The sequence below is a fragment of the Zeus faber genome (genome assembly GCF_960531495.2).
Source record: "Zeus faber genome assembly, chromosome: 3".
Taxonomy (NCBI): Eukaryota; Metazoa; Chordata; class Actinopteri; order Zeiformes; family Zeidae; genus Zeus; species Zeus faber.
Window position 1 is genome coordinate 26,150,913 of NC_137190.1, and position 23,651 is coordinate 26,174,563.

The 23,651-nt window shown below is 42.3% G+C and overlaps 1 protein-coding gene across 5 annotated transcripts in view; it reads right to left on the minus strand.

Moving 5' to 3' along the window:
* Window positions 1-1,720: 1,720 nt before the first annotated feature.
* The window catches only part of gramd2aa (GRAM domain containing 2Aa), a 37,360-nt gene continuing 15,429 nt past the window's right edge, over window positions 1,721-23,651 (minus strand). For 4 of the 5 annotated variants that reach the window (XM_079998233.1, XM_079998236.1, XM_079998234.1 and 1 more), the window contains exons 3-12: window positions 20,054-20,111; window positions 16,808-17,144; window positions 15,810-15,913; window positions 13,384-13,482; window positions 12,114-12,185; window positions 11,934-11,990; window positions 10,491-10,650; window positions 4,522-4,615; window positions 3,750-3,854; window positions 1,721-3,089 (exon numbers count right to left, since the gene is read on the minus strand). In XM_079998233.1, the coding sequence (XP_079854359.1) occupies window positions 3,086-3,089; window positions 3,750-3,854; window positions 4,522-4,615; window positions 10,491-10,650; window positions 11,934-11,990; window positions 12,114-12,185; window positions 13,384-13,482; window positions 15,810-15,913; window positions 16,808-17,144; window positions 20,054-20,111 (1,090 nt within the window). In that variant the 3' untranslated portion in view covers window positions 1,721-3,085. The remainder of the gene's footprint in view (window positions 3,090-3,749; window positions 3,855-4,521; window positions 4,616-10,490; window positions 10,651-11,933; window positions 11,991-12,113; window positions 12,186-13,383; window positions 13,483-15,809; window positions 15,914-16,807; window positions 17,145-20,053; window positions 20,112-23,651) is intronic. The other variant, XM_079998237.1, reaches the window with a different exon arrangement.

The following is a 23,651-nucleotide window of genomic DNA, read 5'->3' on the forward strand; positions in this document are numbered from 1 at the left end:
CACCTTTCTGTGGCCCGGCCTCCCATCTGCCCATTCCCATCTACGGTCGAAGCCAAAACCCGACCTCATTTTCCTGGGTTCTCATGAGGAGGTTTCCCCGCTCGAAAACGTGTGCCCTCATTATCGGAGCGCTTCTGAAGCTCTGATTCAGATATTTTTTGTGAATTTTTTTTCTTATCACTTTATCATTACTACCTGTTGTTTAAACGTGAGCTGTTGTCAGACCGCAATTTCCCTCCCTCCATCGATCTATTCAGACATCGAGTGTATTACAGGGTTTAACTGAAATGCTTCGGGTCTGTCCTTTCTCCAGAAGTGGACACGTTGCTTGCACCCTCCACTGGGGTCGTCCGCTTTTTGGAAATGGAGTGTTTTTTAACTGGTTCTAGCACGGGGTCCTACAAGGTGCTGCTGTCCTCCGGTAGCTCTACAGGGAGTTGTGAGTTGTTGAGTCCGGGGTTGTTGTTGATTTTGTTTTTTTAACGCCGGCGAGGGCAGAGGCCGTGTGGGAGCATTCCAGGACGGACAAGATGGGTCCTGGAGGAACGGACGAGGCTGCAGCCTGTCTGGCCATCTGCTGCGACCTGCCTCCACTCCGCGCGCGCGCGCGCGCCCACGCACGCACGCACGCACGCACGCACGCACGCACGCACGCACGCACGCACGCACGCACGCACGCACACACACACACACACACACACACACACACACACACACACACACACACACACACACACACACACACACACACACACACACACACACACACACAGACAGATTCATGGGAGTTTGCCCTGAGTGCTTTGTTTTTCGGCCTCTCGAAAGAATCTTGTTAAATTGGGTCCAACAAAGAGCCACATGAAAGAGGAGACTGTGAAATCCTTTAGTTGCAACTCGTCAGGAAACGTCACATTACTGAGTTGTGCTTTAAAACAATACACTTCACTGAGTGGATTTACTCAGGGTCGGGCCGGTGGCTTAAAATCAAATCATAATCCGTCCAGTAAATATGAAGGAATGCTTGAGCCAGACACAACAAATTAGCACTGAAATGAAATGAATACATAACAAATGCATTAGAAAACACTATATTCTATTTTGTGTTTCTAGATTCAATCCTCTGTTGTGTTCACATACGGGGGCGGTTCTCGCAGATACCGATTAGGCCTCATCGAAGACTAAATCACACTTTTAATCTGGAGTAAGCGAAATGGCGTTTCTCAGTCATGGTTTAAAACGGGCTCAGCCTTGCCCTTGTCTTGCTTTAAACAATCAGATTTACAGAAGGAAGATCAGAGCTAATCTAGGTCTAAGTGACGTCTTAAATGGAGCCCGGATTAATGGGTGTGGCCTCCAGGTGGACCAGGTTGATCTGGACTAAGACAAATTAGGTTCGTTTTGGTAGTTTATTAGAAACCGTCAATAAATTATCACACGGGTTTAGTTAATTCTGTTAAAACAAAGTAAACTCAGCATTAAATAACCAATTAAACACAGATACCACTGAAGGCGAAAACCCATTGAAGTGTGTGTGTGTGTGTGTGTGTGTGTGTGTGCGCGCGCGCGAGCGGTAAATCTATTTATTTCTTGTGTTATTAATTTCCTGGATGTAATCTGGAATATGTATACCATAATACATAATATACTGTATACAACAATGTATAATATATATGACCCTCAGAAAACAGATCCGAACAGCAACAAAATACTCTTTTTCAGGTTCTGGAGTTACTTAGTCTGAAATGTTTTAAATAAGCACAAAGTAAACACTCCTCTCACAGCAGGTCCAGTGATACCAATCTTAGTATAAGCAAAAACAAAAACGAATAAAAAGAAGAGATCTCTTCCATGAAAAAAAAACAAAAAAAAAACAAAAAAACAATATATATATATATATATATATATATATATATATATATATAGTATGTCCGTCAACACGTCACCACCTCATTCACATCTCTTCACACACAGCAGTTGTGTTCTGATTGTATCACAGTACATATTTGATCTTAGCCAGGCCAAGTATCTGTGCTTACACCGTTTACCACTTTGCATTTAAATACCCTCATTAGCACAAACGAGTACCTATCACCGAGCGATAACCAAATCTCATCTCATAAAATTGTCACATTAACATACTTTTGAAAACATGGACATATTCATATCATTAAAAAGTGTGTTGCAGCCACTGGCATTCTGGGATTGGGGTCTGGGGAAGAACAAAGGCATATAAGCTAAACATAACTTAGAATAACTAAGTATGTGACTCATTGGTTTAAAAAGTCTTGAATGAGGAGAAATATTGACCGAAGAATCCAGCAGCATGCGGGCATGTAATCATGTCATTGAAAACTGAATTCAAAGTTTCTTGCATGAAATTTGGCCTCTACTGCAAGTGCTTTTGTAATTCGTTTAAAGGACGTGTTGTGGTTGTACAGTATTACGTGCTTCAAGTTGGAGCAGGGTGTTTAAATCAAGTCCAACACCTTTTAGGGAGAAATATCAAATGAATGCCTGGCACGAGGACGGTGTGCTCCCATGCTTTCCTTACATCAAAGACCTGGTTTTAATGGGAGTCTGGAGGTAACCAGAGGGTCTGGGATTCATTGATGGAAGAATAAAAGTTGTTTACACCCATCACCATTTCTATCTTATTTCCTGACTTCTCACCATCCATCCACCATTAACAAACCGATAACACGATATTTGTTATTGTGTGATTGACACCAATCTCCAGTTTGCCAGCACCATTAACAGTAGATTAGACCACGAGATGGCTCATTATGTCTACATTTTAACTGCGGTAAAAAAAAACAAAAAAAACCTCTAGTGAAGATCTACAGTAATAAACAATAAATAGACTAGCTTGTTTGCATAGTCCAGAGATGAAGGTAAAAAGGAATGTATCTTCCAATGTACGAGTCGGAGGCGCCAATCGACGTCCGGTCCCCGGGTGGGTACTGTTTCGTCCTGAGTCGTGCTGGACTGAGCCGTCTCCGGGCTCTGATCTGTTCAGAACGACCGGCTCTGCCGCCAGCCGGTCGCAGGCAACAGTCACCCACAGGGTCCCAGTGGAAAGTCATGGTTACCTAGGCAACAAGACACCACGGAGATAGGAGTCAGAGCGGGGTATTCTGAGCCTCCGAGCATATCCACCAGAGGGGAGTGTTATGTGTCCTTCTAGTTAAATCCAGATTTCTTTTGTCTTTGAAGAGGCACTTTGTTTAAAAAAAAAAGTGTCTGTGTCCTGTTGAGGACGGTCTCTTACTGTTACATTTCGGCTAGGCGGAGATTCGGGTCGCTTTTAAGGGAGAACCTTAACTTAGTTTTAAAAGTCATTCATGGGGAGTACACAGAACTTTTCTGTTGAGCTTCATGAGAGGATCATGAACGTGTAATTCTTTTGGCTCGGTGTTAAGAAGAGTTCAGTTTCAACTGTGAATATCCAATAGGTGTGGAGTAGCTTGGGTGTTTTGCGATAACATAAAACGACGTGCGGTGATTCAATTTGGCTTTAGAGAAAAAATTAAGAACAATATTATCGTATTTCGTAGAAGAATCATAGGATATTCATATTACAGTGCAGTGTTGGATTGTTAAAACACTAACACTGACTTTCCAAACTATTCTATCATCCTGTAATGAAATATTGTCGTTGTTATTTCGGAAATTGATACAAAATGAAAAATAAAACACTGATTCTGATGATGAAAACGATGATGAAGATGATGAGGATGCTCGGGACCCACCTCTCGCGGAGGGGGAGCGAGGGGTTGCTCAGGAAGGAGAGCTGCTGCTCCAGACTGCACACGCGGAAGGCCAGGTAGCACGACGACAGGATGAGCAGAATGATTCTGGAACAACAGAACACACACATGTACAACAGGTAAAGTACAATTCATAACAAACATTACAGTTTCTTTGGTTAAATACACAGTCGGTTACGTGATAAGGAGCCTGCACAGGAAAAAAAGAGAGGAGAAAAGAGGAGACGTTATATCTCTTAATGACCACTAGGGGGCGACAAGCGACCTTGTTTCCAGGGCTTCATATCTAACTTGCATGTTCTCTGTCCTGCGCTGGCCGTGGAAAGTCAGGAAAGCAGCATTTTTTTGGCTATCGAAGCGATAATAGTCGGTTAACTTTCGTCTTTCAAGTTGCACAGGAGGTTTCTGTGTTGTGATTCACACTTGAAACTGACCATTAAGGAGAGACTTGAGACACGGAGCCCAATATGCGCTCGCCTATTGATCCCTCGGGAAGAAATCAATATTTTGGTGGCTAGCTCAGAGGTCATGGGTCGTGGCTTCGAAGCCCGTAGTTTTTTTTTAGGTTTTTTTTTTATCCGGTCTCATTAACGCTGCATCAGCATCAAACCCTCATCGGGTCATTTACACCGTTGCCCCCAATGACCATACTGGTACAATTTTTTGTATGGGGTGTGTTATCCATCCCAGGCAGGCAGGTAAACGGGCAAAAGGAACCCGTTCATCCCTCCTGTCCCCGTTCCCCTCTACTCACAGGAGAGTGAAGAACTTGAGCAGCTGGTATTCCATCTGGCCCAGCTCCGCCATCGGCTCAGATAGAAGTCCCCGCTCCGTCTGCAGCGTGCGCTCTGAAACACACACACACACACCAGACACCTTTTATCACACGCTATAAATACATTTATCAGAGGAATTCAAACACGCTGTCAGCAAAGACAGTTAGATCAAGTAATACACACACACACACACACACACACACACACACACACACACACACACACACACACACACACACACACACACACACACACACACACACACACACACACACACACACACACACACACACACCCACACCGCTACAGTGCATGTTTACGTGCTCAGGACCGTGTAAACAAAAACATGTATCGTAAACACACCCAGTTTACACGCAGCGCTTTTCGTGCGCAAATGAGCAGCTCACAGCATCTTTCAGCGACACAACACACAGGTTGCGATGGATTAACCGTGATATATGGACAGTACGTGAGCCGCACCTAATCTTTTCCCCACACATTGGTTAAGGCTGTGCCTCTGCTTGTGGAATAGGATTCTACCGAGTCTGTGAAATGACTGTGATGATCATTAGAGTCGTTTCTTTCTCTTCTCCATTCCGGGGATCCAGGCATAACGCCGAGCGGCTATTAACTTAACGCTGTTTATTCTGGTGTGCGTTTAAGTCTTAGCCAAACTGTAAAGCCAAAAGGTCCTTCTGCTACCGTAGACCATGAAGTTGTATTCTATTTCATTTTGATCTATTCTATCTGTTCTACTATGTCCGTTGTATTCTGTTCTATTATGTCGGTTCTATTCTACGATACTACTCTGTTCTATACTATTCTATCGGTTCTACTCTATTGTATTCTGTTAAATTCTATTATGTTCTATTCTGTCGTGTTCTATTAAATTCTATTCTGTTCTACTCTATTGTATTCTGTTCTATTCTATTATTTTCTATTCTGTTCTATCGTATAATGCTATGTTCTATACTATTCTATTTTATTCTGTTCTGTCGTACTGATACAGAGGCTTGAAGGGTGACCCAATGTGACCAAGTTCTCAGCTTCAATCAAATGAAGACAAAGTAGAACCACTGAGCGGTGACGCAAATTGTTGTGTCTGTTTTAATGCACAAGTCACCACACGATTTAATCTCCATTTGCAGCTTAAAGTGCTGTTGCGTAAGAGAGACCTCTGGATGCTGCCTATTAATAGACTCCACAGCAACTCTGCTCCCAGGTGAGAGGATTATTGAAAACACACACAATCCTCTGAAGACTCTCTCTCTCTCTCTCTCTCTCTATATATATATATACATATATGAATTTAAACTCTCTCAATGTCTCTGATTTTTTAAACTCTCTGTGAATTTGATCTCTATCTCTAAAATGTTGAAATCTGTGAATTTAAACTCCAGCCATTTCAACTTTCTCTCTGTGAGTAGGAAAACTCTCTGTCTCTAAAAGAAAACAAAACATGCAGCGTTGTGTATCAAAAATACGTTTCTGAATGTATGAAGCCAATGCTATCTGGGGTTAGAAATATTGTCTTGTCTATCGGAAAAAAATGAAAATAAAACACTGACGAGGACCTGCTTCAAGCTAATTCATAAAAGGCTCAAAATGTGCGAGTAAGAGTGAATACAAACACAGAATTTGTATTATTTTTGTAATTAAGATTATAATTGTTATCAGTCGTAGTTGTATTACATTGATATTGTTCCAGGAAAATTCTCTGAATTTAAACCTAATCTGGAACACAACACTGGCAGAGGCTACGAACACGGTTCACATCTTATTTGAACTGGTATGTCACAAACACCTCGTGGTCGAAGTTTCATCCAAATCGATCCACATACGGAGCAGAAATGAGTGACAAACCGAACAAATTTGATTGATATCACAGACACGGTCCCATGCATTTCACGTCAAAATAGGTCCAACCCGGTTAAAGCTATCTGAAACACAAAAATGACATGGACACAGTTGAGGTGTCTTTTAAACCGATCCAAATCGATCCACATACGGAGCAGAGATGAGTGAAAAACCAAACAACTTCGACCCAAATACTAGCTGGTGTTGGTTAACTGACACGCCACCATTCATAAACAAAATAAACAAGGTGAGATTAACAGTAAGATGCTTTATGACTTTATGACATACTATTTCCTAAAAATGTGCAGGTTCTGATTCGGAATGTACATTCGGACAGTGTGTCACACTGTAGTGGTTCGAAATTAAAAACTGTATGTTTACCTGTATATTTATATACTTTCTTACCTGGTAGAAGTCTGTAAATCCGTTAAGATTTTTATTTTTATCTCTTTGGCCCCCATTACTTTGCCGGATTAATGAAAAATACGCAAAAGTAGTAGTAGTTCGGAAAAAGTAGTCCACAAAAATTTGTGACCACGTCAAGTCGAATCCACTGAAATGCGCGACTGAGTGATGCATTCAAAATCCAGCGAGGCGTCAGAAAAATAGAAGCCATGAAATGGTAATTACCCACAGAAATAACATAACAATTTTCGCATTCGAAGAAACTTAACTTATCGAAAATGTTATCCAAATGTCAAGCTGTAGTTATTAAAATTCCCTTCCCAAACATTGTTTTTTTTGTTAATCAACTACATATAACACAATGATTATAAACACTCCTTACTCTGACAATTTCATATAAGTTGTCCATTTTATTTTTAAATTTTTTACTTAAGATTGCCTTTTTAATAATATACCGTCAAAATTTGATGTGTGATCTTCATAAATACTGTGATATTTGTTTGATTATTTTGTCCAGCTGTTTTGGACAACTGTTAAATGAAACAATGATCTGACTCGTCATTTCTTGTCCAAATTTCCAAATTACTCTACTTTAAAAACATACAAACAAAATTAGGACTGCTAGCTCAGCTATTTAGAACTGTTATTTAGATCTGACCAATCTCATATGAGACAAATTATGTCCCATTAGAAATTAAAATTAATGGTTGACATCTGTTTGAAATGGGAATGTCATGACAGTTTGATTCGTGGGACAACGTGAACGTAACTACATGATGTTTGTAAGTTCAGTAAATAATGATGGATTTCACAAAAAACAAAAAAATGTAACACGTATCTAAAACGAATAAACTGGACCCAGTGTATATGCTGCCTGCAGCTATATTTATTATCATTATTATAATTGTTAATGAAAAACCAACATCAGTAGTCTATGGATGTCATGTATCCACCGCACTTACAGACAAGATGAATAAATGTATTCGGGGCAGTTCCGACATGCTGTCGTCCAAGTTTGATCCAGATCAGTCCATTATTGTGAAATGATTTAGAGAAAAGCTGTAGTTTTTTATCATCGCCACAACGTGCGTGCATGCCCAAATCACAGCACGCACAGGTCACATGATCGCATTGCAGTTTAGTGATTACTAAACAATCTGGACCTCACCAAGATGGCGGCCCCGGCATATGTAACAGACCTCAGAACTTTATGGATGTCATCGATTCAATGAACCCACAGACAATCTGAACATGATTTGTTTTTCGGGGCAGGTCTAACATGGCGTCGTTCAAGTTTCCATATTGGCGGTCAGTATTGTGGAAGAGGTTTGTGATCAACAATCGTTACCTCACCACGGTGATGCCACGCACAGCGCGCATCACCCTAAGACACGATTGGACTTTAACTAAAGGAATATACAGTAAGATACAAACTCTTAACCATACCAAGTTACAAAGTGGGTAATATTTTATTACTATTAACCTTATTTGTTTATATGTTTGAAAAATCAGTTAAAGTATAACCAGACAATTACCTCAAACAAACGCAGCGTATTAAACGTCGTTAATATATGCACTTACTTACTATGCACAACACAATGACATCACTGTCAGAATTCATAGCCATTCGAGAGATATCAATGTATACTACCTTCCTGAATTACAATTACTTGTAACAAAACAATAAGCATTACATAATACAAGGAACATGTTTTAATTGTGTATTTGTTAAAAAATATTTTCATTTGTTTTGTGTTTTAAGGTTCCCTTCAAGAGGCCTCAAAGATTTGTTACAATTAAAAAACACAAATGTATAGCTCACTACACACAATTAATTTAATTGTATACACAGTTGAAGTCAGTTAAACCACTTCCCTTAGTTTATTTATTTATAGGTTCATAAGATAAATATCATTGTGAAGGCAGTTTTCTGTTGATTTACAACGTGCCATAAAATGATTATGTTCCCCAAAATGGATTAATAATCATGATAAATAATCGTGCTTAGAGTATTGACTAAAATAATCGTGATTATCATTTTAGCCGGAATCATACACCCCTACATCAGAATGATAAACGCTGTTAGTTGCGATGTAGGAAACCCACCTACAGCCGCAAACACCACCCGACCATAGAATTACACTGTAAGTAGACCTTAACGAATGAACTTCTGCAGTCTCAAAACACACCGAGCACAGAGCCAAAGCACACTCGTCCATTGAGATTAAATGAAGGTCCGACTACCATTGACCCTGTGTATTGCTGCCTGCAGCTATATTTAGGGGTCCAGCCGCCTATTGTAATTGTTCAGAAGCCCGTTATTGTTATTGTAAGAGGAAATATTCTTGGAATTTTGACGCCTTAAACTATCTGTAAAACCAACTTCGACATAACACACGAACATGGTTTGTGTCTTGTTTGAATCGTGCGGTCACAAAGACCTTGTGGCTGAAGTTTCATCCAAATTGATCCACATACGGAGCAGATATTAGCGAAAAACCAACCAAATTGTGAGCGATTTTAAGACCGATGAGCCAGTACGTCTATATGGAACCATACTTCGGCACAGGCTAGAAACAAGTTGAGGTGTCATTTAAACCACTATGTAACTGTAAGGATCTCGCGGTTTAAATTTAATCAAAATCAATCCACATACGGAACAGATATTAGTGAAAAACTGAAATATTCAGTTTTGAATATTGGTCTTGGTTAACTGAGACGTCACACGTCTTGTTCGAAAATGAACAAGATGAGATTTACAGTGAGACGCTTTATAACGATCATATTATTGACTACAAATGTACAGATTGCGATTGAGAATGTCTGGCGATTTAGGTGTATATTTATATAGCTTCTTACCTGGTAGATGTTAGTAGATGTGTTTAAATCTGTGATCCACATTAATTTGCCGGATAAATGACAAAACTTATAGAAAATAATCATTAAAATGTCTTCAGCTCTCACTCTCTCGGAAACACTGAAATGTGTGACGCAGTGATACCTTCAAAATCCAGGGTGGTGTCGGAAAAATAGAAGCCGTGCAATGGTAATTACTCATAGAAATACCACAACGTTTTTTGATATTTCATGGAAAACGCTACTTACTGAAAATGTAATCCAGGTAAAAAACTCAACAAATAAACAACATCCCCGACACGACACCAAAAGCCGTCCCGTCCAGCGTCCCAGGGTGCATCTCTATTTCTACAGACAATGGGGTGAGTTCTAACAATGACAAGTTCTAGTTTACAGGCAAACATAGACAGTTGTTTTAAAGATAGGAGGGTTGCGCTGTGTAGACCACATAGTGGTTGCTCCGCGAGACGGGCAACCAGGAGTCAACAAATCGGGGGGGGGGGGGGGGGGGGGGGCATGCTGCGTTCAAGTAAGCTCGAAAAATCGTGCCGCGTTTCAAAGAACCCGGGAAACTGTAAAACGCACCTAACACCACTCAACTGGACCCCGTGTATTCTTGAATAGCGGAATACATGTATAATTATAAACACATAACCAGCATGTTAAAAACAAACCAAATTCTAATTATTTACTGAAATTATTGTCATTTTGAAAGTTGTTTTCATTTTCCCTTTTCTCCAACCGAACACCAAACCCCATTATAACCAGAGCACTAACCGCTGTAAACACACTTCAGTTGCCATGGTTACCAGTGGCAGCGAGGTCTCACCTTCCAGCAGCTGCTCCTCCTGTAAGGGGGTGTCGCCGGCGCTCAGGCTGCTGGATGAGTTCCCCAGGAGGTCGGGCAGCGAGGACGACACGGACACCACCGACGGCTTCCTCCTCCACTTCAACACCGTCTGGAACTCGTCCACCACCGGGAACTCGTCCTGCCGTGGACAAGAGGCTCGGTCAATCCATAGGAAGCAACTAAGACGACTAACAACAAAGTTAAATGGACTCTAAGCAAGTGCATATCGTGGTGAGTAGGATCCTCAAGCAGAGATGTTCAAATCAGTGACATGGAAGGAATAATCAGCTGGGAAGAATTTCTGTTCAATTTATGTGTTACCACTGACTCTAACGTTTGAATTCACTGGCCCTTTGTTACTTTGATATGATTTTAACATCAGATTATTCAGATAAAACCCCTCCTTGAATTAGGGTTAAATCACTGTATTAGAAACTAAGACTTTGGCCAGAGGCAGAGGTTTTCAGCAACATTTTAACAGCAGTATATATAAAATGTTTCGTATAACATAAACACAAACATTTTTTACAATACTAGAATGAGTGTAAAATGTGTGTAATCGATACAAATGTATTGCATTCACAAGCTATGTTGTCCAAAAATACCTATACTCAATACTACGTGAAAACAGTGACTTGACAAGGCCATTGGATAGTATCCTGCTAACCCAGGCTTTAGTGTGAAATAAGTACCTACATTTTAGTGGGATTCCTTGGGGGGAAAAAAAGGTATTGATTCAGAAAAAAAGGGCAGAGTCAAGTTATTTCAAATTTTTGTTTGTTTTTTCAAACATTACCACGGACCATCTGGACAACTCATTTCACTTTGTTTTGTTGTACACTGACATAAGGTCTACATTTGTGAGAGAGAAGCTTGAATTTTAAACCATTTTCTATACTGTGATCCATGATCTCTGTTCATACACACTATCTGTATTGAGGATAGATTGAAGACAGCAATTCACTGTCAGAATGTACCGCTACCTGCTGTACTAATATCAATTCACCAATACACTGCTGGGCTACGATCAAGCATTAAGAATAACACTATAACACCTTAGAGTCATAGAACACATAGTAATAATTGCTACCTTTATCAATACCAATAATTCATCCTGTGCATATAGAATCACACTTTGTATATTCTTGCATATTTGGTTATTCCATTTTTTTTTTATTTGGCAATTACTGTTTATTTGCCTGTTTGCTGTTTTTCACCTTTTTTAAATTCTACTGTCTGTAGAGAAACGCACCAATGCTCACCATGACCAAATTTCTTGTATATGAATAATGTACTTCGCGGAATAAACTCATTCTGATTCTGATTGTGAACAGGGTACAATCAAAATGTCTCTCTCCCTCACGGAATATAAGGAAACTTTGTGCGTTCTCTTTTTTGGAGCAGTAAATCCATGTGACTCACCAGGGACAGATGAGGCTCCTCCATGTACTGCTTCAGGCTCAGACTCTTCCCGTTGACCTGCAGAGGAGAGAGCTACTTCTCAGCACAGCAGGAGTGTAGACACTGGATGAGCGGCCGGATATTTATTCATAGCTGAAAAATGTGTGTGTGTGTGTGTGTGTGTGTGTGGGGGGGGCTGACCTGCAGGTGTGTGCATATTCGTCGCAGTACATCATACACACTGTCTCTTGAAAGCAGTGAGACAAACACGTACTAAGGGAGACAAACGGAGACTGGATTAGAGTCTCATTAAACATATTTCATTTTATTTATTTGTATTTTTCAATGGCGGATTAACTTGGGCCGTTGAAAAACAGTCACAAAAATCATGTCAAAAAACAGATTGGACACACTCCCTCTTTTTACGTCCCTCTCATAATCGCGGAATCTTAACGTTTCAAAAACAGAAGAAATACTTCAAAATACTGCCTTGAGAGAAAAATAAAACTGTGGCTGATACATTTCCTATCTCGATTTGTGTCTGTCACACTGTTCAAATTGGGCTTCTCTCGCATTTGGCAGATAATAATATTAGTAACATACAGCAGCGTATCTACTTAAAATAGCACATGTAAATTAATGTGATAAATGTTGATAAACAAACTTATTAATATACAATAAATTATTTCACTAAACTATATTCAGTATGAGGAGTTCTAATGAAATTAATTTAGATTTCCTCAGAATTGTAATGATTTGTGCTTAATTTTCCATTCAGAACAAATGATAAAAAATTCCAAAAGTTCCTTGGTAGAAACTTCTAAATTATCAACTACAGGTGCTCCTCACCTTACGGCCAAGTTCCGTTCCTTCAACCAGGTCGATAAGCGAATTAGTCGTTAAGCGAGGACCCGCCCCCTTAGCGTTATTTCAGTCCTGGAGATTGTGAACGCTAGTGTAGTGAATACTGACAGACTGCCGGAACGAGACTGAGATTGAGAACGGTGATGCGCCATGAGATGCTTGACGCTGAGACGCCGCGGTATTGGACGCAGCGTTACAATACAGACTGGTCGGAGAGCTGGTTGTAAGTCTGAACAGTGGTTAAACAGGTAGGCCGTTAACTGAGGAGTACCTGTAGTCAACTCCGTGTCTACGTTGTGATATCAATAAGACTGTTGAATTGATTGATATTATGGTTGACATCATGGAGATGGAATATCCATAATAATAAAAATCATATATAGATAATAATAATAATAATAATGCAGATAATATTAATAGATATATATGCAAATGCGTATTCTATGCAACAGACGACAATACTATATTTACCCACATTAGTAAATAGTGGTTTAACAGCAAGAACAATGGAAAGAAAACTCTCAGGACACATTATGCGCCATGTGGAACCCTCCAAAATGTTGGCTCATGCCCTGAGATGAGGCTGGTTTGATGAGGAAGCGTGTACCTTCTGACTGGTGTCTGTGGTGATGGCCAGGCCGTTGGGCACCAGACCGGCTGTTTTATGCTTCTTCACCAGGCGGACGGAGACCACGGGGAGAGCCACCTGAAGCAGACGGAAAGGAAATAAAGAATAAACCGACAGAAGTCAGAAGAGTGTGAAAGCTATGGAGAAAATGATGATTACCACTGCAGGGAGACAGAGTTTGTGGTAAATGTGATTGATTAACTCTTATTGCAAAAAAAAATAAATAAACAAAAAAAATAAAAATAAGCAAATAAACAAATATTTAAGAAGAAAATTATAAGACTATTATACGTTTTTTCTGTGATTTCACATTTCTTCTATGTAATTTATCAGTCAATAGTAGGAAAATGTAAAACTACAAACTACTTAAGGGCTTTTAACAATGCAAAGGTGGGACTAGGTTATATTGGGGCCGCGGGAAAAATGAGAAAGGTGTCTCGTTTCAGTCAGAATGCGAGGAATGCCGGCTCCGAATAAGAAGCTTATTGTGCCTGGGGAGAGTCCAGGGATGCTGATGATTCAGGAGGGAAGGGAATAATGTGTGACTTCAAAGAGAGAAAACGCATCAACCAGTTCAGAGTAAAAAGTTTATCAAGTCTATCTGGTCCAGGTACACACATTCCAAAATCCATTCATCCGTTTTCCTGAGCTGTAAATCAGCCAGTATACTCCCAGCAAATTTAGGATATCGGCCAACTGGAAACTAATTTCTGAAGTCCCTAGTAAAAATCTTCTAGAATGTCACACCAGCGGAAAACTGATCCTTCCAGGAAAGGAAAGGTGACACGTGCTGAGTTGATGATGCTGCTAAGCTGAGAGGGTGAGAACACTAGTCCCTTTATTGATAGCAGTAGCTATAGCTTACAAAGTGAAAAACAAAACTAACACCAGAGCCCTCTGTTGATATCCTTTCATGACTTTTGGAAAGCGATAGAAGTCTTCTGTTCTGTGGTCCGCATGGGCACCGGCCCGGGGCTGGTCAGGGGATGTTAGGGTGTCCTGTGCCATGTGCACTCGGGCTTGTGGCTGGGGGAGCACCTGGCCGGTCGCAGTATGGCGGGCTTCGTATTTGCACAGGGCGATGGAGGGCATTGGGGGCCCCGCCAGTTCGCCTGTGGGGCGGTGGTTCTGGCGTGGTGTCGGTTTTTCGGCATGGGACCTGGCTCCGGCGCCCGTGGTCTGGGATCTGCGCCTGTGAGTGCCTCTTATGCCTGCAAGTGGGGGTGGCTTGTATGTGTGCGCTTCAGGGGTGCAGGGTGGGATGCTCTCTGGGACTGGTTTCTGCTCCTTGGGGCCATGCATGGGTGTTGCTCCGGGGGTTGCTTGCACTCACTGGTGGACAAATGACACGCACGCATGCACGCACGCACACACACACGCACGCAGACTCGTCACAGACAAACACACACCACCAACACCTGCTTTGAACACACCCCAAACAGACTCCTGATTACATCCTTCTCCTTTTCTTCCTCATTTACTGCCAAATAATTTTCCTGGACTTCATTATGTTTTGTCTATACATGTCGTCTGATGTTTCTATGTTTATTTGCCTCACCCGTGGTGATTCTCCTCTTGGAGAAGTAATGATGATTAGTTGTTGATAGACCAAGACATGGTAAGATCGTTCTCAAAAGAGGGGGTTGGTGTCAGTTCCGTGTAACAAAAAGCTGTGCTCTTGTCATACTACAGGTCGTCCACGGGAAAGAGTTATTGCAGCAGTTCTTGATGATTAAAGAATGAATACAAAGTGACATTTCAGGTTGAGAACTTGAAATCCACTTGCAGATTAACTCTGTCCTTGATGCAATGGCATACAAATATGATGGGTTATATGCCAAACATGCTGACAGCACAGGTAAAAAAAATAAATCAATAGAAAAGGGACAACAATGAAAAACGTAACTCTTCTCACAGCAACAACAGAATGTACTGGTAAAAATGGGTGTCAGTATGTGGACTTAACTTCCATATCACTACGGCAGAGCGACACACTTGGGATACACTCCCAAGTGTCAACAACAATTCAACATTGCTGGGAAATTCAGCCAAACCAGCAATGTCTTTGGAAGGGCGGAGGAAATGGAGCACTAACTGGAAACTGGTGACCATTTGAGAACAAGATAGGGATCAAACTCAGGGTTGCGCTGTTGCAATGAGCAACTGATCCACCATGTCCCACCCTACAGACCAAGGGGGTAAATGAGGACAGAGTGTTTGTGGGTTATTTCTATTGCTGCTGTTGAGACAGCTGGCCTTGTGAATATGCCTGTGAAGCTGCCATGCAAACAGCTTGTCAATTTGGTTAATTCTGCTTGCTAACCTCTGCCCTGAGTTCAAACGGGTCGGTTCGGCGGCCCGTCAGGCAGCCAGTCACTGTGTTAGGTTCTCCGTGTCAGTCCTACCTTGATGTCCTTGCCAAAGAGGTTGGCGTAGAAACACAGCCAGTTTCTGGAGATGTACAGTCGACCTTGCAGGAGAATGTCTCTGAGGAGAGCGCAGGAGTACACTGACAAGGAAGGAAAACAACATGAGGTTATTACACTCTGACAGCTGACAAGTGGGTCAGGAGTATTTGGGATGGTTTGCCTGAAAAAGGAAATAACATGAATTACGGCTTAAATTAGTTAGTTCAGATCTGTTGTTGGGATGTATTGGTCCATACCTAAAATGGTCTTTACCCTTATAAGGACCATTTTGATCTGGAAGCTTACAGTTCTGAGTAGGAGGTCTTGTGGCCATACATGTGCATGTGTGCACAGACCTTCAACAGCTTATGAAAACGGAAATCCAGCCCACGTGAGGCAGAAATAAGTCATTTTTTCCAGACGTTGACTGAAATGAGTTTGACACTCCTGTGTAGAGAATAATATGAACAAAGGTCTTCAATTTAGCATGTTACCTTTTAGATGGATTTCTACTTGAGAATAACTGTAAAGGTTTGATACAGGTTACTAAATTATGATGAATGAAAAGGTCGATGACAATAATGATCATAGTTTTTCATAAAACACAGGAACATTGAAAGTCAAATGTTATTCATCACACACACAGCAGCATGTTCTCATGATTATCCTGAACAAGTGCTTGAGGGTATGGATGCACCAGTCCTGGAGTATCAACTGATACCAAGTACTTAGGAGACTTAGTTTGGGGGTCATTAAAACATAATGGTTGACATAGAATCTATATTTCCCTATTCGAGACACCTAACTTGCTTCTACAGAATATGAAATTGCTTCTGTTTAATACGGCTTTTGATATCAGATTTTTATTTTTTATTTTTTTAGCTCTGGGGATATTCTCCTCCTACACTCTATATATATGCCTGGCACTGGATCGATATCCAGTACCCAATATGGGTATCGGTGCATCTGTACCCCAGGGTGGAAACCAACCCTACCTTTCATGAGGATCTCGTCCTTGGGCACGCACTGGAAGAGTTTGTGGTACTGGGAGTTGTACTTGCTGACAGTCTGTGCAGAGGGACAGGGTAGGGTCATGAGCAGCTCCTTGGCTGACCGCCCGGCCCGCACGGCCCCGGCACCAGCACCACCACCGGGGGCGGCAGCAGCAGCAGCAGCAGCAGCAGCGGCGGCGCCTCCAGCTCCGCTCACCGCGGACGCCACCCGCTCCCTGAGAGGACGTGAGCTCTGCACCAGGCTCAGCACGTTGGCCCCGTACACACACACACAATCGCGCACATCGAAGGCCTGGAGCACACCGCTGCAAGACACACACTGTTCCCCTGCCCACTGTCAGAGCCCCGGGGGGAGGGAGACACCAGAGCCAACGTTGCCAGATGTATGAAATATTATCCTACCGGCAGTGGTGGAAGGTAACTACTTACTTAGATATATTCAGTTTCGGAGACTTTCGACTTTTATTCCAAGCAAATACAGACCTGACCATAAGTACCGGTAATTGGACAGGGACACGTTAACTGATATTGTGGCGCTGTGCCGCTAAATGCTTCGAGAATGAATCTAATCTGGGCTTAGAAGTACAGACTGTCGGCTTTGATTTGAGAGTATTTCCATAAAAATGGTTTCATAACTTTGGAATAACAACCGTTTTCATGCAACGACTCCTTTTTTCAGGTAGCTAAAAGTATTCGGATACTTTCTATACTATTTACGCGGCTACATTTCTAACACAATCGCGTTTCTTTAGTTAAAAAACAAACAAAAAAAACAAAAACAGGGACTGGATCTATCAAGCTGCTGATTTAATATTCATCAGAGATTCATTCGGTCCATATCCTATTAAATGACTATGACACCACCGATACTATTTTATTGCAATTTGTAATGAGGATATTAATGTGTTGTACATTACAACTTCAAGCTGTATTTTAGACTCAACATCAGGGTCTGGATTATGACAAGTATGTTCATTTATAATACTTAAAATACATTTGAGAGCAAGTACTTCGGGGTATTTGTATTTTGACTTATGTAAAGGCTCTGAGAACCGCTTCCACCATTGCGAGCCGGATTGTGTGACAGTGTTTGCGGTAGTATACAATTATCTCAGAATTTCTATAAAACAGTTCCAACTTAAATTTCCCATCTGGCAAGGCTGACTGTGCATGGAGCGCTGCCTCCATTGCAAATCAGCTGTGTTTGATCTACATACGCACACTGTCCACTTATGCTGAGCACACGTGCAAACAGAAAATATTACGCACACACACACACACACACACACACACACACACACACACACACACACACCCAACCATCCGTCCTGCGGCGTGCAGTCTGAGAGGGCGACCAACTGGTTTGACTACACACAGGCACAGACGCTGCGCTAAGCAAAGCCGCCCTCAACTGTCATCTTTCCGTCTCCTATTTCCCTCCCTTATACCACTTCGTCTGACACATCTCTCACAGCATGACCTCCAATCAAACTCACTTTCTACAGCTAGACTTTTCCTCTGCCTTTTGTTGTGACGGTGGTGAGGAAGTTTCAAAACCACAAAAACAATTTCTTGTTTTTGTTGTTTTGTTGATGGCGGTCATGCTGGGGAGTCTAATCTTAGTTTAGTCATGGGTAACATGTTCTAGGCCAAGCTGATTTGGGCTGGAGGATGGGAGGCTCTTAATGGTTAATGGTTAGCCTTCTTGTGCCAAACGTGCTCTCAACGATCAGACATCTGCAAGTAATTATCTTCCAGTAAGGATGTACGCGTGACTACATGTGTTTGTTTTTGCGTATGTGTTTCCAATGTCCAATTAAAGGTTACAAAATGGCAGCGAAGTCACGTTATGTAGGATTTTCATCCACGCAGAAAAACGAAACTATGAGCTAGGTTTTCCCGACCCTTTTATTATCATGGACCGGACCACAGCGCACAAAGTGAGTGCCTGAGAAAGAGTGACTGAGAAAGTGATGACTCCAATAAAATATATTAAACTAAATTATTCAGTGTCTGTTTATAGAGAAGAATTTTAGCAATGTTTAGTCATTTTGTAGGCCTCTCGCTGTCCATATCTGCACAAGACTTGATCCGTTACGTAACATCTGGCTCATTCCATCACGGAGGACGGCAAAAAATAAAAATAATAATTATTTTACTTGCATAAAGACGGGTCGCTAATATTCCTGAATGCGTGAACCAGCTCAGCGAGGCTTGCCTCTATCTTTTCCATTTTGAAATGAAATGGGGAGAAACGCTCCTCGCGCCCCTTGCACCAAATCACAAAATCTCTGAGGTGAGCGACGATGCGTCGGCCCCCACGCGTCATGGCACCACCCCCTGGTGACGTCATCATGTTATTAGTTCATTTCTGATTGGTTATTAAGGTTAACAACTATCAATTAAAGAAATTCCTTTAAATTTGCATCCCACAAAAAAAAAAGAAAAAATTCTAAACTTTCGATTGCGACTTGCAAGGGGGGGCCAGTGATTGTATCAGGGCGGCTGTGGCCCCCGCTGGCCACCCCTTGGTGGCGCCCCTGAACAGGTCCCAAGTTGCCTGCCCGGCATCGGTCCGAGGCCTGGTGGTTGGGAACCTCTGCTCTAGATCACATCTGAGTTCTATCAAAAGACATTATTTCCTGTTTTGTAATATGAAGTATGTAACTGGTGTACTGTGCAGTGCTCCAAAGGTTGTTGTTTTTTCTTTTGAAAGGAGCCAAACTTTAGAAATGGCTTATTTCTCTATGCGGAACATGTTTTTAGCAGTAGTTTTTACCTATTTTGGAATATACATACGATCATTTTGAGGTGACATCCGATGGACCAATAAAGGCAAAAATCGAATTTCAAGCCCCACGAATCCCAAGCAAAGCATCACCAGCAGCAGAGAGACGGTAAGCAAGCAGTGTTACTGTAATTTTAGAAAAACATGAATATAACTACAGCTAGAATGGCAGGTTAGGCTCACTCCAACACCACACACAGTAATGAGCAAAGTGTTTCCTCATGGTCCTTTTTTAAGCACTAGATCCATAATTCTTTTGATAATTTAAAGAAAAATAGATTCATTTTGGAAACATCATTGACTTCATCATGAAGTCTGACTACACGTATGAGAGTTTATTTGTCTAATTCACACTTCTACTTTTCTAGGACAATCTCTGCAGCTGTGGTTCTGGGGTTGGTGTGAAGCAGCGGAAACACTGGAGAAGAGACTCTACTCACCGAACCCCGATAGCACTTTTTCACATCTTCATAGGACAGGTCCTCGATCAGATGAAACCTGTGATGAGAGCAAATTAAATACTTAGAACATCATGAATCCTCCCTGATCTCCCAGTATTTGTATTTGTTTTCATGTTTTTTTTTGTCATTTCCTCATGCCATGTCACTAACCTCCATGTCATTTCAGATCTGCCCACTCCCTTTCGATGTCACTCCCATCCCTCCATCTGGTTTTTCCTCAGTCCCTCAGTATAAATACCAGTCCACTTCCCTTTGTTGTCCGTCAGACTGAGACTTAGCTTTCCCGCAACTACTTCCTGATTCCTGTCTGAACCTCTGCCTGATCCCCTGGACTCTGACTCTCTGACAGTTCCCTGCCGGATAAGTTAGCCTTCTCTTACTGATCTCCTGGTTTTGAACCCTGCCCGTTTTATTTAGAATAAACCTTGTGGACTTTGACTTCTTAGCTTGTTTTTGTGTCGTGCTCGTGGGTTCATATCCTTTCAAAATTACAATCTGGCCAGAAATTAACCCAGCAGACTCAGACTCTCAGAAGAGAGAACACGAGAAACAACTCACCGCCATCACGGGGACTCTCCAGGAATCTGCTGCAGGCCATGACAAAGGAGGCTCTCTGCGAACGCTTCTCTAGAGCTCCAGTAACCTGCCGGCCCTTCTTCACGCTCTGCTTGTTTTGAATTGCAAACCCTCAGGTATCTCACCAAGAGGTCAAGAGTGGCTTTCATACCCTACCTGGATGATATCCTTATCTTCTCCAGATTTGAGCAGGAGCACATCCACCACTTCAAGTGTGTTCTCCAGAGGCGTCTGGAGAACAAGCTGTTCGTTAAGGCTGAGAAGTGCAAATTTCATGTGCCCAAGGTTTCCTTCTTGGACTTTGTGATTGATGAAGGGAATGTGCAGATGGACCCAGCCAAGATTGAGACAGTCGTCAACTGGCCAGTACCGACCTCCAGGGAGAAGTGTCAGCCGTTCTTGGGGTTCATCAACTTCTACAGAAGGTTAATCTGGAACTATAGCCTAGTGGCGGCACCACTCACAGCAATGACCTCCCCAAGTTCTCCTTTCCCCTGGGCACCTGCGGTACACAAGGCCTTCTGTGAGTTAAAGAGACTGTTCACCTCCTCACCCATTCTCAACTAACCGGATCCCTCTCGTCAGTTTGTTGTGGATGTCTCAGATTTAGGTGTAGGGGCGGCACTGTCCCAGAAAGCTGCCGTCGACCAAAAACGTCACCCCTGTGCCTTCCTCTCTCGCAAGTTACTGTATACCCTGCAGAGCACAATTATGACACTGGGAACCGAGAGCTGTTGACAGTCAAGATGGGGTTGGAGGAGTGGAGGCACTGGTTGGCAGGCGCAAAGCAACTGTTCATTGTCTGGGCCGACCACAATAACCTTGAATACAACTGGTCAGCCATGCGGATACGTCCCAGACATGCCAGGTGGGCGCTGTTTTGTAAGGTACGGTTGTACGGTTTGACTTTTCTCTATCATACCGCCGGGATCAAAGAAGACCAAATCTAATGCCCTTTCTCACGTCTACCAAGCTGTGGGCCATCATTCACAGCCAGAGGAGATTCTGCCCCGATACTGCATAGTTGGTGTGGTTACCTGGGAGGTGGAGCAAAAGGTAAAGGACTCTCTTTCTAACCCCCCCATCTCCTGGCACTTGCTCTGATAATTGGCTTTTTGTGCCAGCTTATGTACGCTCTCAGGTTCTGTGAGCAGTGGGGACACTCCTCCCAGTTAGCTTGCCATCCAGGGGTAGCCATGACCCTCTCCCTTCTCTGACAGCGTTTGTGGTAGGAAACCATTGATCTGGACACCTGGAGGTTTGTGGCTGCATGTCCTGTGTGCTCACAGAACAAGAACTCCTGTCAAGCCCCAGCTGGTCTCCTCTAGCCTCTAGCCGCTTTCCTGCTCTTCCCGAGCAGGAGAGCAAGGCCAGCATCCCATGTTTTCAAGCCTATATCTAGCAGTGACAACGTACCTGGCGGCTGGCCTGTGCCACTCTACTACACACCTCTGACCGCTATCGGAAGTCAGCCAACTGTCGCCGCACCCTGCCTACACTCTGGGACAGAGGGTCTGGCTCTCTACACAGGACTTACTCCTCAGGGTTTAGTCCAGAAAGCTGGCCCCACGCTTTGTAGAGTCATTCCCCATAGCCAAGATCATCAATCAGCAGCTGTTCGCCTGCATCTTCCCTGGTTTCTCTGCATCCATCCCACCTTCCACGTGTCTCGACTCAAGCTGCCTCAGGAGAGAAGAGTCCGCCCGTGATCGGCTGGCCAGAACAGTGTATTTTTATTTTACGTTTTACATTTATTCTCCTTATGGAACGAAACGAGTGCATATGGAACGAAACCGTCCATAATGGGGACACTTTCTCCATGCCCCCTCCGCGCCTGTAGCGATTGTTTTAAACCTCTGCGCTGCCCCCCAGTGAGACCTGGTGCTCCTGCCCAGGCCACGGTGTGCTGTGCTGCTGGCAGAGCTTGGAACACGTGTAGAGTCCAGACACACGTCTCTTTATGAACACTGTGTCTGCTTTTTTTGGTTTTGTTTTTCTACCTTTTTTTTATTTAATAAGCATAAAGCTGTCTGAGTACACAGAGCAGCGCTCTGTATATGTGGATGTATGTGTGCAACATTCTTATAAAAAATAATACATTTCTGCTGAAACACTGCATATTTTTCAAATGTTAATTTTCAGATTCTAACAATTACAAGGCTTGAAATTAAATCAATGAGTCAACACTCTTCTGTGATTGAAGGTTTTTCATTTTACAATTCAATAGTTAAATAAAGAAATATATTCATATCAATTCATGCATCAATTCATCTAATTTCATCATAACACATAGGCCTGGCCTACAGGAAAGAGCAGTTTATATGTTGACTGTATCCAATGTTGTGTTGGTCATACTATAGAATGATGTATGGCTTGTGTTTAATGAATAATACAGAAGATAAGGAACTTTCAAAAATATCGCATAATAAATGGTTCTATTGGTCTAAAGAAAGAAAATCGCAATTTCATTATTTTCCCAAAACAATCTGCCGTAGCCTCCAGTATCTGGTAGATTGGGAAGCATACAGACCTGAGGAGAGGTCGTAGGTCCCTAAACATGTCCGTCTGAACCTCTGCCTGATCCCCTAGACTCTGTTTACCTGGACCCTGATTCTTTGCCTGTTCCCTGCGGGATAAGTTAGCCTTCTCTGACTGACCTCCAGGTTTTGACCTCTGCCCGTTTTCTTGGAATAAACGTTCCGGACTTTGATTTCTTACCTGATTGTTTTTGTGCAGTGCTTAAGGGTTGACATCCGTTCTGAGTCAGTGAGCGTAACACAGATTATAGAATAATGTTATTACTTCTGTGATGATCAGTAAACTACAACGCGAAGCAGCTGCCTGATTCCTGAACCTTGTCTGGGGAGGCTGACCCCCTCTACACAAGTAAATATTTAAGATAATTAGATATACTATCCCACACTGCTTGGTATGTTTATTACCATGCGATGATTTTACAAACAACACAATCACAAGCTAATATACACCTACTTTCACTATA